This window comes from Myotis brandtii, unplaced genomic scaffold (genome assembly GCF_000412655.1).
Source record: "Myotis brandtii unplaced genomic scaffold, ASM41265v1 scaffold123, whole genome shotgun sequence".
NCBI lineage: Eukaryota > Metazoa > Chordata > Mammalia > Chiroptera > Vespertilionidae > Myotis > Myotis brandtii.
The window spans coordinates 968,387-983,073 of NW_005354291.1; the positions used below are offsets into that span (position 1 = coordinate 968,387).

At 41.1% G+C, this 14,687-nt stretch overlaps 1 protein-coding gene across 1 annotated transcript in view; it reads left to right on the forward strand.

Annotated features, from left to right (window-relative positions):
• SLC35F1 (solute carrier family 35, member F1) overlaps positions 1–13,656 on the forward strand; it is a 117,425-nt gene extending 103,769 nt beyond the window's left edge. The window contains exon 7 of the mRNA XM_014533748.1: positions 10,483–13,656. Within this exon, the coding sequence (XP_014389234.1) occupies positions 10,483–10,707 (225 nt within the window). The 3' untranslated portion in view covers positions 10,708–13,656. The remainder of the gene's footprint in view (positions 1–10,482) is intronic.
• The last annotated feature ends 1,031 nt before the right edge of the window (positions 13,657–14,687 follow it).

Here is a 14,687-nt window from a genome sequence, read left to right on the forward strand (position 1 = left end):
TTTGCATATTACCCTTTTATTATATAGGATAGAGGCCTGGTGCATGGGTGGGGGCCGGCTGGTTTGCCCTGAAGGGTGTCCCGGATCAGGGTGGGGGTCCCGCTGGGGTGCCTGGCCAGCCTGGGTGATGGGCTGAGGGCTGTTTTCAGGCTGGCCAAGCCCCCCGGCAACGGAAGCTCCCAGCCTCTCCTTGTCTTCTTTTTCTTTTTTTAATTCTGGAATTTATTTCCCTTCTATAATTGAAACTTTGTAGCCTTGAGAGGAGCTCAGAAACAGCCAGGGTGGGTGGGAAGGAAGCCTCCTGCTCACTCCAGCTCTGTGGCCACGGACGGCTGGAAGCAGGTATCTGGGGTTTATTTACCTTCTATAATTGAAACTTTGTTGCTTTGAGTGGAGCTCAGAGCCTGGCCGCAGCAATCGGGAAGCTTGGCTTCCTCCATCATTGGGGCAACCAAGCCTCCTGCTTGCTCCAGCTCTGTGGCTGCCGGCCACCATCTTGGTTGGGTTAATTTGCATATAGTCGCTCTGATTGGCTGGTGGGCGTGGCTTAAGGCATAGCAAGGGTATGGTCAGTTTTGCATGTTTGTCTTTTATTAGTGTAGATAATGATGTTGAAGATTTTATTATGGAATAACTAAATATTCTGGGCCCAATGCCAATGCTCCTCGGTGATATTCTGGAATTAAAAAGTGGGTGTTGAGGGCTACGTAAGTGAAGATGGCACCTATTTATCATGTACTGAACTTATGATATAAAAAATATTGATTAACCATTAAAATCACAATATGATTTCTTCCTTGACAGCTGCCACATCGTGGTATTCTTTGCAATAAATTACTTGTCCATTTATTTCATTTTTCTGTCTCTCCTGCCATCACCAGCTAAATGTAAGAGAAGGAAATAAAGGATTCCAATACGGTTGCAGGAGAGCTCATTTTTCATTTTGTCAAGGGGTTTCCCCATCCTGCAGCCATGGTAGTATTTCTTGATGATCATTCATTGCTATGAATTAAGAAAGAACAGCTTCTTAGTTCATCAATAATCCATTAAGGTTATTCCAAGATATGTTGGATTTAAGTTGAGTTCTTCCCCTGTGCAATAGAGATGTAGATTGCTCTTAGAAGCTTGTAATTTTCTTTGTAGTGTCTTTATCTGGTTTTGGAATTAGGATAATGCTGGCTTCATAAAATGAGCTTGGGAGTCTACTCCTCTTGAATTTTTTGGGATAGTTTGAGAAAGATAAGTATGAGCTCTTCTTTGAATATTTGGTAAAATTCATTTGTGAAGCCATCCAGTCCAGGACCTTTGTTTGTTGGGTGGCCCCATTTCTAATTACAACCACATGGGAGTCATGACTTCAACATACAAACTTGTGGGTAGGGGGAGAAGGCACAATTCAGTCCATAGTGCCCAGGAACATCTATCATCTTAATATCCTTTACTTAATCAGATCTTCAAGACCTATTTCCAACTAGGGTAACTAACATTGGAAGGTTCCAGGGATTAGGATGTATTTTGTGGGGCCAGTTTTCAGCATACCAACCAAGGAAGCAAAATAAATTGCTAGCACACATACTGGTATACTCGTGGGTATTCCAGTGCGATATGTGCCAAGGGGGAGTAGCTGCTCAAAATTAATAAATAAGGTGAAAACAGAATAGGAATTCATGGAGATTTCTGTGACTTCTGTAATTATGCATCATTGTAAGAAAACTGAACATGAATAAATCCAAACACCAAGCCCATAAGCCAGGGATTTATCATTTGCATTGACACAAAGCCTCCCATTCCCGATGGATTGATTGTTGTGATGCTTTTTAGTGGTCAATTATATAAATGCATTTGCAGTTCAACTTGGTTCAGAAATGGCTCTTGAGAGTTTTATATCTATTTTTACTCTAGCATTTACTCTTTGTAATGTAAAGCGAACAATAGCTGACATTTACTGGACATTTACTATGTGCCACCCACTACTATTATCCTTAGTTAATTGGTGAGTGACTAGAGGTGTGGAGAGGTAAGAACCTTGTGCAAGATCACCAAAGGAAATGGAAAACAAAGATGCAATGCCAGAATTCTAACTCTAAAACCCACACTATGAACCACCACTTGATATTTCCTGGGAAGTATCATTAAACACCCCATTTCTAAAACTTGCCACAGAGAGAAATTGTTATGAAAGTTTACATCAGCATCAAGAACTTGTAAAACAGATTTTCTTATCATCAACTGTATTAGGTTATTCAGAGAAACATAGCCAGAAAGATATGTGTGTGTTTGTGTGAGTTTATATCCATATATCTATAGAGATAGAGATTTATTTTAAGGAATTAGCTCATGCTACTGTAGAGGCTGGCAAATTCTAAATCTGAAGGACAAGCCAGCAAGCTAGAGACCCAGGGAAAGTTGGTGTTGCATCTGGAGTCCAAAGGCAGAATTCCTTCCTTCTTGGTCAGTGGTTCTCAACCTTCCTAATGCCGCGACCCTTTAATACAGTTCCTCATGTTGTGGTGACCCCAATTTCATTGTTACAAATTGAACATAATTAAAGCATAGTGATTAATCACAAAAACAATATGTAATTATATATGTGTTTTCCGATGGTCTTAGGCGACCCCTGTGAAAGGGTCATTCGACCCTTTCCGTGGTTGAGAACCGCTGTTCTTGGGGGACCTCAGACTTTTTTCCTTAAGGCCTTCAACTGATTGGATAAGGCCCATCCACATTATTGAGAGTAACCTGCTTTAGTCAAAGTCTACTTACTTAAAGTTAGTCTCATCTGCAAACTACCTTCACAGCAACATCTTGATAGGTGTTTGACTAAATACCTAGATACTGTGGCCTAGCCAAGTTGACAAAATTAACTATCTCTAGTGTATGTCTTATCAGCTTTGCCCCCATATAAACATCTCTTTAAATCATACTTAATTTTGAAATAAAGACAGAGTCAAGATCATAGTTTTATCTGACATGAGACAACTATCCTGCACACACCTGAAAACACACTAACATTTCCCCAGAAGAGGTTGCAAACATCTTGGGGGATGTGACTCTTTTCCTTGATATCTGTAACTTACATATTATGATGTAAAGGTAACAATACTTGAATATTCTGATGAAAACTCAACCCATCTTATATGGCAAGGTGATAAGAGAAAGGGGAAAACAAAGTTATTTCATACACACACAAACATACTCATAACAAAATAAGGTATAAATACTCATGAGAATTGCAGTTCTCATTTCTGTAAATGGTCATGTGATTTAGCTGATATTTATAACTACCTTCTTCTACTATTTTTTCTGTATTATATTTGTCCTCAGCAAACATCTCAGCTGGTCATTGTTTAGTTACACGGTGGGGTGACTCATCCTTCATTGAGCAGGGTCTGGGCCATTGATAGTCCTACCTGAATAGGGTTGTTGAAATTTTCCACTGACTTGTTCACAGGGCATGGTAATACTTAGAGATGCCTACGGGATCTCCTGGATTCCAGATATACTCTTCTTTGGCTTCATTGTGACACAGCAGCCCACTTTCCCTTTGGTAACCAAGACCAATCACCCCACCTTGTCAGCACAACAAGAACCCCCTTCTTTACCTGTTGGTTGAGAAGCATGAGGAGCCCAAAGTGGCTGGGTGATCTTAACTTTCAGAAGTTCCACAGAATAATTTTTGTGTCTCCTGGTGGAAACATTCCTGTCTTTGGCACTAAGACTTTTAGATAGCAGAGCATAAGGTTGCAGCGGCAGGAAGCAAAATTGTATGAGTGGATCACTAGGGGTAATAGTGAGTGGGGCCACTCCCATTTCTAGCTCTTGATTCCATTGTAATGGAGCAGGGGGCTCTCTGAGATGTGTTGAGCAGCAACACTACCACTTCTATAAATTGTCTTTCACTGGCTTAATATTCAGTCTCCTGCAAAATCAATCCAGCCCAGTGTGTATCTCTGTGTTGTGTGGAAGGAAAATAGTTATCTTGTGATGCAAGAATCCAAATGGCGTGAAGGCCACTGCTCAGTGTACCCTGCACACAAATGTAGTCCCTTCTTGGAATCCTGATACTAAGACTGATGCATGGCAAGGTGACATAAAGGAGCCATCACACAGCCTTTGTTGTCACTGAACCTATAATTAAACACTCCCATAGAGTTGTCCCCTTTTATTCCTCTTGCGACTTGACTGTTATGGTCTTCATTTGTGGGGCCACAGAGAATAGAAATCTGCACAAATGAGGAATCGTATCAATTCATCAAACCAAGTGAAAATGTCTGTTTGTCATATAAAAGATAATGGCAGAAATCCATTTTTAGCTCCCTGTTGCTGTACTCATGTGTGAAATTACCCACAGGGGAAGATATTTGCCTGGGAAAGAACCTTTATTGGCCTTAGATGTGATTGACTACACAAATTATGCTGCCAACTGAATTGGTTTTGAAAACCAAACAAAAGGCCTCATAAATCAGACTGGAAAGGCAGTGGGGGTACAGCCTGTACCTGGTGACAGCGTCAGGACACAGAGCAGCAAGGGCCCTGGTTGCTGCTTCTCTCCTTAACAAAGCAGTGTTTAGAGGATAGATTATTTCCCAAATATTTAAATCTTAGCCATGCCTTGGTTTTCTGATATGAATGAAGAGACCATTTAGTATTTTGACTGGGGCACTCACTGATTTATTTTCTCTGTCGCTCAGATGAATTTGGGGTTATTTTCTCACTCCTACTTGGAGAAAGAATGGGAAGTGAGGAGCGGGGGTAAGTGTTCTTGGTCCCTAAAGACAACCGATTATGGTGTTTGACGGTAGAGTGTGTGCCATGCCCACATTTGGTATTCTCCATGCTGTGACCTAGAAGAAAGAAATATGGCAATATTTAAGCAGAGAGCTCTAGTCCTTTTCTTCCAAAAAAAATGGGGGAAAGAGAAGGAGAGGAGAAATGAGAAGAGGCAAGAGTAGGAGACAGAGCAAGTACAAGGCAGATCTAAAAACTTTGAAAAAGCTCTGTCTTCTCCAGGCAATTTATTTTCAGTTTAGTAAACTCAGAAGCAGAACTTTTGCATTTTTAATATTCTTAATAATAATAAAAATGATTTTGTTAATTCAGTGCAGAGCCAAGTTTAGGAGGTCGAGCATCAACTTGTTTATGTTGGCATTTCTGCGGAGCCAGGTCTGTCTAGTTTCCTTGCCTTGAATAGCAACTGGCTCAGACCCAGCAGCCATAGATCACAATCAGGCAGAGCCTTTCACCTCAAGATCCCATCCAGGCCCCGACTTACAGCCTCCTCTGGTTCTGCTCCCCACCATTCCACTCTCAAGCTCCAGGTGTGGGCCACACCCCTCTGAGACACACATGGTGGCCGAGGGACGCGTTGTCATTGCTGAGCTGTCCTCTCCCTTCCACCCTGGGACACTCAGCAGATTGGTTTTTCCCCTTCTTAGATTGTTGCTCAAAGGGTTGACCCTTCAATCCATATGTAAAGTGGGCATTCAAGAGAACTTGGGCTCCCCAAATCCACTTGTATCAGCTTCAAAATTGGACTTTTAGTAGCATTGCATTTCATTAATGATGATGCTACCATGATTCACTCTTTTAATTGGCATTTCACTTAGTCACTGATGGATCTTCAAACTCTATTACCTAGAACCTCAAACTGGGTAAGCTGGTTCTGTTTCAGACAGAATTGGGCTTATTTATTCCTTCTTGGTCTAGAAATCATGCTTATATGTGCCAGTTAATTATCTTTATATTTGCATTTTATATCACAGAGCATGGAAGTTTGGGGGAAAGAATTATTTTTTTTTTAGCATTGCAGAGTATTCAGGACAGTTTTAATTTTTTTTTTAGCATTGCAGAGTATTCAGGACAGTTTAAACAAACTTAATTAAAAGTCTAATTTTTTTCCCAGGCATAAATTGTCTGCTGACATAGCCGGGCCAGTCTCCCTACATGGAAACTCTCCCACAGCTCTTAAACCTCACATTTACCAGCCTGTGCCACATAACCTTGGGAATGGCCAGTCACTGCCCTTTATCTCTACAGGTGCACTGACTGCTAAAGCAACCACTAAGTTTGCAGATTTCCAGATTCTTCCCTCCTAGATGTTTTCTGCTAAAGAGTAAAAAATGTGGGAAAGCTTAATTTTATTTAGTTCTTGAATAAGAACTAGAAAGGAAATCATTGTAGCCACATGTCCTTTGTGTATGTGGAAAACCTCCACATTAAAGCCATGTCTAAGAACACTTAAAAATGTCCTCAAATTCATTTCTGAGTAGCTTCCTTATGCAGTTCAGAAATTAGTTTCAACACTTACCATTATCATGTCTCCAAATGGTATGCCTCTTTCAGTGTCAGGTTCATATTCAATAAAGCCCTCTTGTTTGGGCAAGATGAGCATCTTTTGAAACTTTAGCAATGATGTTACTTTTGAGCTACGGTCTGAGATATTGGGTTATTTCCTTCTTCCCTTCATCGGAGATAGCCTTGGGAACACCTGAGTGCTTGAAGGCAGTGTTCCTGGCTTCTCAGTTACACTGGGGAAGCCTTCAAGGTAATGTTCTCTCACTCTTCTCAGGTTCTTCTCAGAAAAGTTCAGAAGGCACATGCTATCACATGAGCAGTAGCAGCTCACAGGTGTGTGTGTGTGTGTGTGTGTGTGTGTACAAAAATTTGAGAGACAGAGAGAGAATACATGCTGGCTCACTTTGGAATAGAATCATTATTTTGTTGGTTATTGAGTTCTGCAGCCCCCTTTCCTCCTACCTATTGAGAAACTTCTTTACCTGTATCTTTTTTCTTTCTACTTTGACCTTGTTTTCTCCCTCCTTCCAACTGTATTTTCTCTGATCTTTTCTTCCAGGTCTCCAACTTAGACCTAACTTAGATCTAAACTCTTCTTATTTCTCAGATAACTCCAAGAGCTTTACACATGCCTTGTACCCCCCTTTCCTCAGGGACCTCACCAACGACTCTTTTCCAGATCTTTCCTCTACCTCACGAGTGACATGGTTTCTGTTTCCATTGAATCTTTGTTTTTTGTTTTGTTTTGTTTTGCAGATAGAACTGTGGAACATCTCTTTATAAGAGCTCAAATAAAATTTTACTTTTAATTATTTGTTAAATCAAAATTGGTTCTGATCATTAATAGGCCCAAGTGAAGTCATTGAGCAAAAGTGACCAGAGTCCAACAGTAGGCACCTGTAGAAGCCACACTGCACCCAGGCATACACATAGAGGAACTTTTTAAAAGTGTGCTTCCAGGAAATAAGGACAAGACCGAAGCCAGACCCACCCTACTGCATGGCTGGTACATACATTCACTGAAGGTAGAGCTTTAACCTACAGTCACTTCATCCTTCACTTTACACCTGTGAGGATTGCCCGTGTGCATCTCTGCTCACCCCTGTCTTCTTCTTAGGCAAGCTAGAAAAGGAAAGCTGCCCTTGAAAATTGCTCTCTTCCTCACATATTCTAGTTGATATATTTATAAATATACTTTGAAATCGCTTTCAAACCATGTGGCTTTCTACTTTGTATAAGCTTAGGCTCATTAAAGTCATTAGTTTATTAAAACTCAACTCAGAAGTTTAATACCAAAGCTAAAATGGAAATTTGGTCTGTCCGTTAATGGACTGAATGTCCCATTAGCTAACTAGTAATCAGATTGAGGCACCAGCGGGCTAAGAGCCTGGTTTCATCCCTAGTTGGAGGTCAAAGAGCTTTGTGCAGCCTTCTCAGTCTTCCATGCTACCTTCCATGGACCACAGCTTGTGTCCCAGTCAGATCGCCTTGAGCAACACACAGGCTTCCTTCTTTTGTGCCTTGAGTGCTTTCTGACCCTCGTTAGCAGGGAAACCCATCAAGATGGAAAACAGCAGCAGCAAAGTAAGCGGAGTGTGCAGTGTGGTAGTGAATGCAGGTGCGCCCTGTCTCAACTTCTCAAAGCTCAAGTCAGAGAAAATGCAGGCAGGAGTGTGTCTGCAACACAGAACATACAGCATCTCCTGATCGCTTCCCGTTGGCTGAGGGAGGATATCAAGTGCGCTCCGGACAACAACCTGTGTTCTTACATGGAGACAGCGAGCCTCTACCTGAAAGTTGCCTTATCTGTAGCTTGGAGGTGGCTCTCAGTCCTTCATCAGAGTTCCACAGCAGCCCCTGTTCTCCTTGCTTAGGGAACTTGAACTGAGTATTTCTTTGCAGATAAGTTAAACAGCTGGGAATATACAGAATTTTTGTTAGGTTGATTAGGTTGTGTGTGTTTTTAATCGAATGCTCTATCAGGATAAGTGTGGCATCCAGAACTGAGGGTCATCCTATTAGGTGCCCTGATTAAATTGTTTCCCTATCGCCCTAACCGGTTTGGCTCAGTGGATAGAGCGTCGGACTGCGGACTCAAGGGTCCCAGGTTCGATTCCGGTCAAGGGCATGTACCTTGGTTGCAGGCACATCCCCAGTAGGGAGTGTGCAGGAGGCGGCTGATCGATATTTCTCTCTCATCGATGTTTCTAACTCTCTATCCCTCTCCCTTCCTCTCTGTAAAAAATCAGTAAAATACATTTTTTTTTTAAAAAAATTGTTTCCTTATCAATCTATAAAGGAAAATAAGCAGAAACTTTTTCTGGCTTTTTAACAAGTCCAACCTTCCTGTTGCTATTTCTAACTTTCAATATTTATCCAGATTAATTGTAATGCTTGCCTTACTGCTCCTTTTGTGGGCTAATGTTTAAATGAAAACTTTCTCTACTGTCTATTAATAAAATGTCTTGGGTGACTTCCAAGATGCCTCTACCATATAAAATCCCATGCTATCAATATTTTGACAGTTTTAGAGTGAATTTTGTATGAATTGAATGGAAAGGCACTGGAAATAGAGTATAGGTTTTGAAAATGCAAGTCATTAACAAAATATTTGAGATGATGGTCAAATTAGGAACAAATTCGTTTCATTCACCAAACTTTTAGATTAAGGATGAATCTTTTGAGTGTAGAATTTCAGGAAGCACATTTGGGTGTAAGATTATATACAACAGTATTGAGTTAGGGGTCTTCTTTTTCTATTAACTACTTCAAATTAAGTGAAGCTGTTACAAGCTGAGTCTTGCATATAAAACCATCTGAGGAAGTATTATCATATGGTTTCCTTTCTAAAAAGAAAATCAGAAAATGGCCTTTAGTCTTAGCTACTTTGCTGCTGCTAAAAAATAAATAAATAGAAGAAAAAGAAGAAAGGAAAAGACCCACCATCATGGCAGGAACGTTAGCCACAGGACTATCTTTTCTCTGTGCCATTTTCAAAATGCCTTTCCTGTTGTAGCCATCTTTAAACTCTTTATTGTAACCTGGCAACTTACTTTATAGATTTCTGGATCCTTTTCCTCTTCTCCTTTCTCCCCACTTCCAATTGACTTTTGTCCTTGATTTTCCCACCAGTTTTTAGTTCTTTTAGAATATGAGCATAAAAAAAATAAAATAGGAAAATCAAATTGATCCTTTTTTACCTTGGATGCAGAATGTGGTCAAGATGGGGATAATAGCTATTGACTAAAATGAGCTTTGGCCAGCCACAGTGCCTTGTATTGTTCTTGTCTATCTGTATATCCCTGCTTCTCCACTGAGACTATTAAGTCCTTGATGGTAATAACCATGTGTTTCCATTTCTTTTTCCCAGTAAAAAGTTCAACGTTTGATATAGAGAAGAAACTATTTGTTGAATGCAGTGAATGAATGAAAGAAATGACAGAAATGGCAGCACATATTGTTACCTCACTCTCTCCCAGTATGGGCACTTGTATAAACCATTATTCTATCTCTCTCGTTTTTTTGTTTTTTTTTTACAAAACTCTATCAACTGTCAAGCAAGGAATTTAGGAAGCAACATTCTATAGATACCACCCTGTTTGGTTTGGTTTGGTTTTTAAGTTAGGGGGTCAAGAATGGAACGCTATAGTTTTGTGTGTTTTTCCACCCAAAGATAATCTAATGCAAAGATAGTCAAATAACAGCTCCTGCCCGGAAGACAAATAGAGTGTGAACTGGATTAGGGAAATGGGAGCGCCCATGCAGCTGTGTCTGGGAGGGGTCTGGTGTTCATTACAACATCAAATGGAATATCTGTGTTTCTGCTGCGTTTAATGAAGCCAACGACAGCCCACTCTTAGTTGAGCGATATTGGAGATTTTGGGCTTTTAACTTGATGTATTTTAATTTGTGCTTACTAGCTCTCCCACATCCGGTACTCACTGGCATTTTAGTTAGTTAAGTGTTCCTCTGTGTTAGCCACAGAGTCGAGAAAAAAAATATATAAAGAGAATCAATAAGACCAAGGCAGTTTAGGAAGAGCAAATTAACCTCCATCAAGAGCGCTGGCCAGCTCATCAAGCACCTGGTCTAAGAGGAAGCAGGTCCACCCTGGTCTCCCTGTGCTTCTTTTTAACGTATAAATTGTTCCCCTCTGAATGGTGATTAACTTGCTGTGGTGTTTCTTAGTTTTCAGGACTTTATCTCCTGTCCTTCTTCACCATCCTCATCGGGCTGGTTCTCTACTCCTCCACCTCCACGTACATAGCCCAGGACCCCCGGGTGTACAAGCAGTTCCGCAATCCTTCGGGACCTGTCGTGGACTTACCGGCCACAGCTCAGGTGGAGCCTTCGGTCACCTACACCAGCCTGGGCCAGGAGACCGAAGAGGAGCCCCACGTCCGTGTGGCCTAGGATGAGGCCCTCCCCCACCCACTGAGCACAACTCAGTGGCCACGTGTTCGCCCATCATCTCTGTATTGTACATAGAGAAAGGTATTTATTAGGTGCAGTTTACATGGGTGGACTGCAAGGTAGCAAATCCAAAAGCCTGTAAGAGGTGCAAGCTAAACATCACTGGAGACAGGCTCTGACCCACCTGACTTGGAGAGATGCCCCGCTTGTGTGTATCCTGATCACAGCGCCCCTGCATTCATTACTGTGAACATTTTTGGATCAGAAGCAACTGTTATTATTATCACTTGGATTATTATTGTTGCTTTTATGACACCTAGTTTCAGGAGGCTGTTTTGTACTCTTGAGGGGAACTATTGCCAGACCACCCACGTGTAGTTTACATAAATCCCACTTTTCTATAGCAAGTCACTTTTTAAGAATCATACTTTATTTTTTGTGCACCGTTTATGAGTGCCGCCGGCCGCAGGAGCCCCACCCTGAGAAGTTTCCCTGTCCTGGGGACCTGGCGGCTCATGGTTTCCTCTGTGACCTTTGGATTGTCTGCTCAATAAGCATTTCTTGCTGTGACCCTTGTGGGGAGGGGCAACTGACCATATACTTCTCTATTCTAGGAATAGATGTAAACAAACATGTTAGCCTTTTTATATTTTGACCTCTGATTACTCCCGGCCATTGTCTTTCTGTTGTGCCACCTTAGATAATGCCAATCAAGTCTCTGAAATAACGGGAGAAGGAATGTTCCATTTCTGTGGCTGATAGGAAACCCCGGGAGTAATATAGATGTATGTTTAGGGGAATATATATTTTTTAAAATCCTGCTGCCTCTTCCTATATTCTCTCTTCAAAAAATAGGCTTGCTTTTCTTTTTCCCCCTAGATTATCTTTAGTGATATGGAAATTAATCAAAGTGTTGGCAAAAGCCATGGTCCCCTGTCGTTTTAACTGTGTGACATCCCTTCTGAAACGCACAGGCATGCAGTTACCTTTATTGTGGCCTCCAGACAAGGTCAAGGTGCTGATATGGAGCAGTCTCTGACAGAGCTCGACTGATCTGGCCACTTTGTGGTGGTAAAGATGTCACCCATGAGAAAGTCTGGCATGTTGGTCATATTTGGCATCCAGTCATTAACGGAATATATCAACGTAACATTCTTATGGAGACAGAGAATATTACAGGTCCTGATAAGGCTCTGAGGGATATGTCACTCTAATTCTGTTAAAAGGGCCCTTATTTCCAAACACAGAAAATAAGAAACATCTCTATGATTTAGAAATAGATTCTATGTGTCAGTATGGGAAATGGTCTTTACGTCTGGCTGGCTTCACTAGCATTCAAAAAGATCCTCGATAAAGTTACAGGGTTTGTAAAGGAAAAGTAAATGCTTATAAAACTTTGGGCAATTAAAACCAATGAATCTTAAGCAAGTAAAGCAAAACACCAGAAGGGTTTCTGTACAGCAGAAGGACAGATTGCAGCTTAGTCGGGATTCCTATATAGCCTGAGCAAGACCTCCTTGCGAAGGCAAAAGCACCCCATGCTGACAGTCAGCACCCACGTGGCCCCTCTGCCTGCCTTCTACTCTGGGCGTGGGTAGTCCAGCCCTTGCAAATGGAGAAGAAAAAGTACCTTTTCTGATATGCAGATCTTATGCTCATCTGTGTTCAACCCCTTTAGAAACATGTTTTATTTTCTCTGGGGGGGGAAAAAACAATGTGAAAGCTACGTCAAGTCAAAACAGCTTTGCCAATGTCTGCTTTCTGCTACCTTTAAAACCAGTTAAATACCTTTCTCTCAATATTTCATCCATTCAGATCTGAAGACCTTTAAAGACTGTGGTTTTATTTTTGTGTTTACATTCCTTTGGTTTGCATAATTTGCTTGATTGATTGCATTTTTAGTATTTATTTTAAGCCAAATGTTTTAGCCTTTTTTAATTCATTTTTTGTGACACTAATTTGTAGATGCTTAGTAAAATCTTAGGAGAAATAAGTGGCTGAAAGTTTTCCTAGTCAACTCAGTGGACTGGGAATCTTTTTTAAAATTTAAATTTCACAAAGGTTGGCAATCAGTGGATGGCTGAAAGTTGCCATCTGAATTATTTTCTAGGACATTTCAATTGACTCCATTGTATGAAAACCAAGTGTGAATGTTAAGGTGAATTCTCTGTATACCCTTTATCATCCAGTGTCCTTATACACAAGACTTTCATGCCCCGGGGGAACCTCACGGTGTTGGTTTGTCTCCATTTAGCAAGGCTGATAACACTGAATTATCTGAGATCCGGGAGTTCCCATCAACTCTTTGGAACAAAAAAAGATAGCAGGAAACACACATTTTTTTTTCTGTACAAAAACATCGATCCTTTGGGAGTGGGGTGGGACATGGGTGTAGGACATTAACTCTAGCTGTTTTCATTTCTGAAATGTCATAACCTCAGTAGACACCAGCAACAAGTTCAGCTTTTCAACGCATCACCCCACCCTCCTCCATGAATGAGACTAGCAGTTTGTATAGCATTTGATTGGACAAGCAAACCGCAGCTTTCCTGAACCCCACCTAGAGACGAGTGGAGGTTCTCACTGCCTCAATGGAAACTTGCACTGGGGATGGAGCTTGCCTTGGTCACGCCTTCTCACATCTTCAAACTCTGAAATTCACAACCGGGTAGGCCAAGCAATAGAAAACTTCGCACCACTGTGTCCCATGAAAATGTTTCTATGTTTAGTTTAGATATTGCTAACGTGTGCTATTAACCTTTTGAGAAGCGTGTAGTATTGTTTGTTTTGCGTTTGTTATGATTTATAACCACTTAGTAGTCCCCAGCTAGCTACCAGTACAGACTTTACCCCATGGGTAGGATTCTATTGTCAAGCCACATAACAAAGCACACTAACCCAGACACTGCAAATGGAAAATATGAACCAAAAAAAAAAAAAAAAAAAAAAGACAGAAAAAAAGAAATTTACACCTATAAGTTGAGCAAACTCTCCATTTTTGATATTTGCATGCTCTCCTACGGACTGGCTGTGGCAATGTAATGCCTGTATAATGTTTTCAAATAAAAATAAATGCTTTATGAAAGCTCGGAGCTCTTGGTTTTCTTGAGTGTTTGTCTGCACCATGACGACCCTGGAAGCAGCTCCCGTGGGAGGCCAGAAATAGCACGAAAGTCGATAGCGGGGAACATGTCAAAATAAAAACCAGAAAGAAAATATTTCCAAATTAGGAAAGGCACAGTTGTCCTCAGCGCTGTACTTTCAAAGAGCCAAATTGAACATGTTGGTGATCTGCAAAATTAATTACTTATCTGGATGCTTACGAAGGCTCTGCGGCTTTAGTCTCTAGGCCCACATTTAAAACGCTCGTAGAACAATACAGTTTTCCCCCAAGAAACAGTTTCTCATCGACAGGAAAGTTGTGTGTGTGCTGCCCGTGGCACAGTGCCAGGCTGAAAGGGTGAGCGTTCTTCCAGGGCAGGACACTTGCACAGCATGTCTGCTGGGGTTCCTGCTCAGAACTCACACGCTAGCATCCCCCTCCCCCACCAAGTGGAGTTGCCCAGCAACCCCTTAAGTACTTGGAGGTGATTGTATATCAATTTCATGTTCTTGCCCTTCTTGTTCACAGTAAGACTTCAAAAATTAGGTGAGCCCAAAAGACTGTGTCCACGTTACATATTTAAAATATTTTTAAAAGAAATACATTGTTCAGGACAAAAGGAACAGCAGCACACGGATCCTTTATAAAGTGTTCTTAAGTTGAGATCCATCGTGATCTGCTTTTATAAATAGTTAGAACAGTATGTACTTCATAGAAATAATTTGCTTGAAAACATGTGACTCACGGGTTAAAGTTTTTCCTTGAAAAATGTAAATGTTTCTCTAAATCACTGCTTTTTGTTTCTGCAGTAAACTCTCGGATCAAAGACGAAATACAGTTGAACTTCCACTCAGTCTGTGTTCAAATGCCCAGCAAT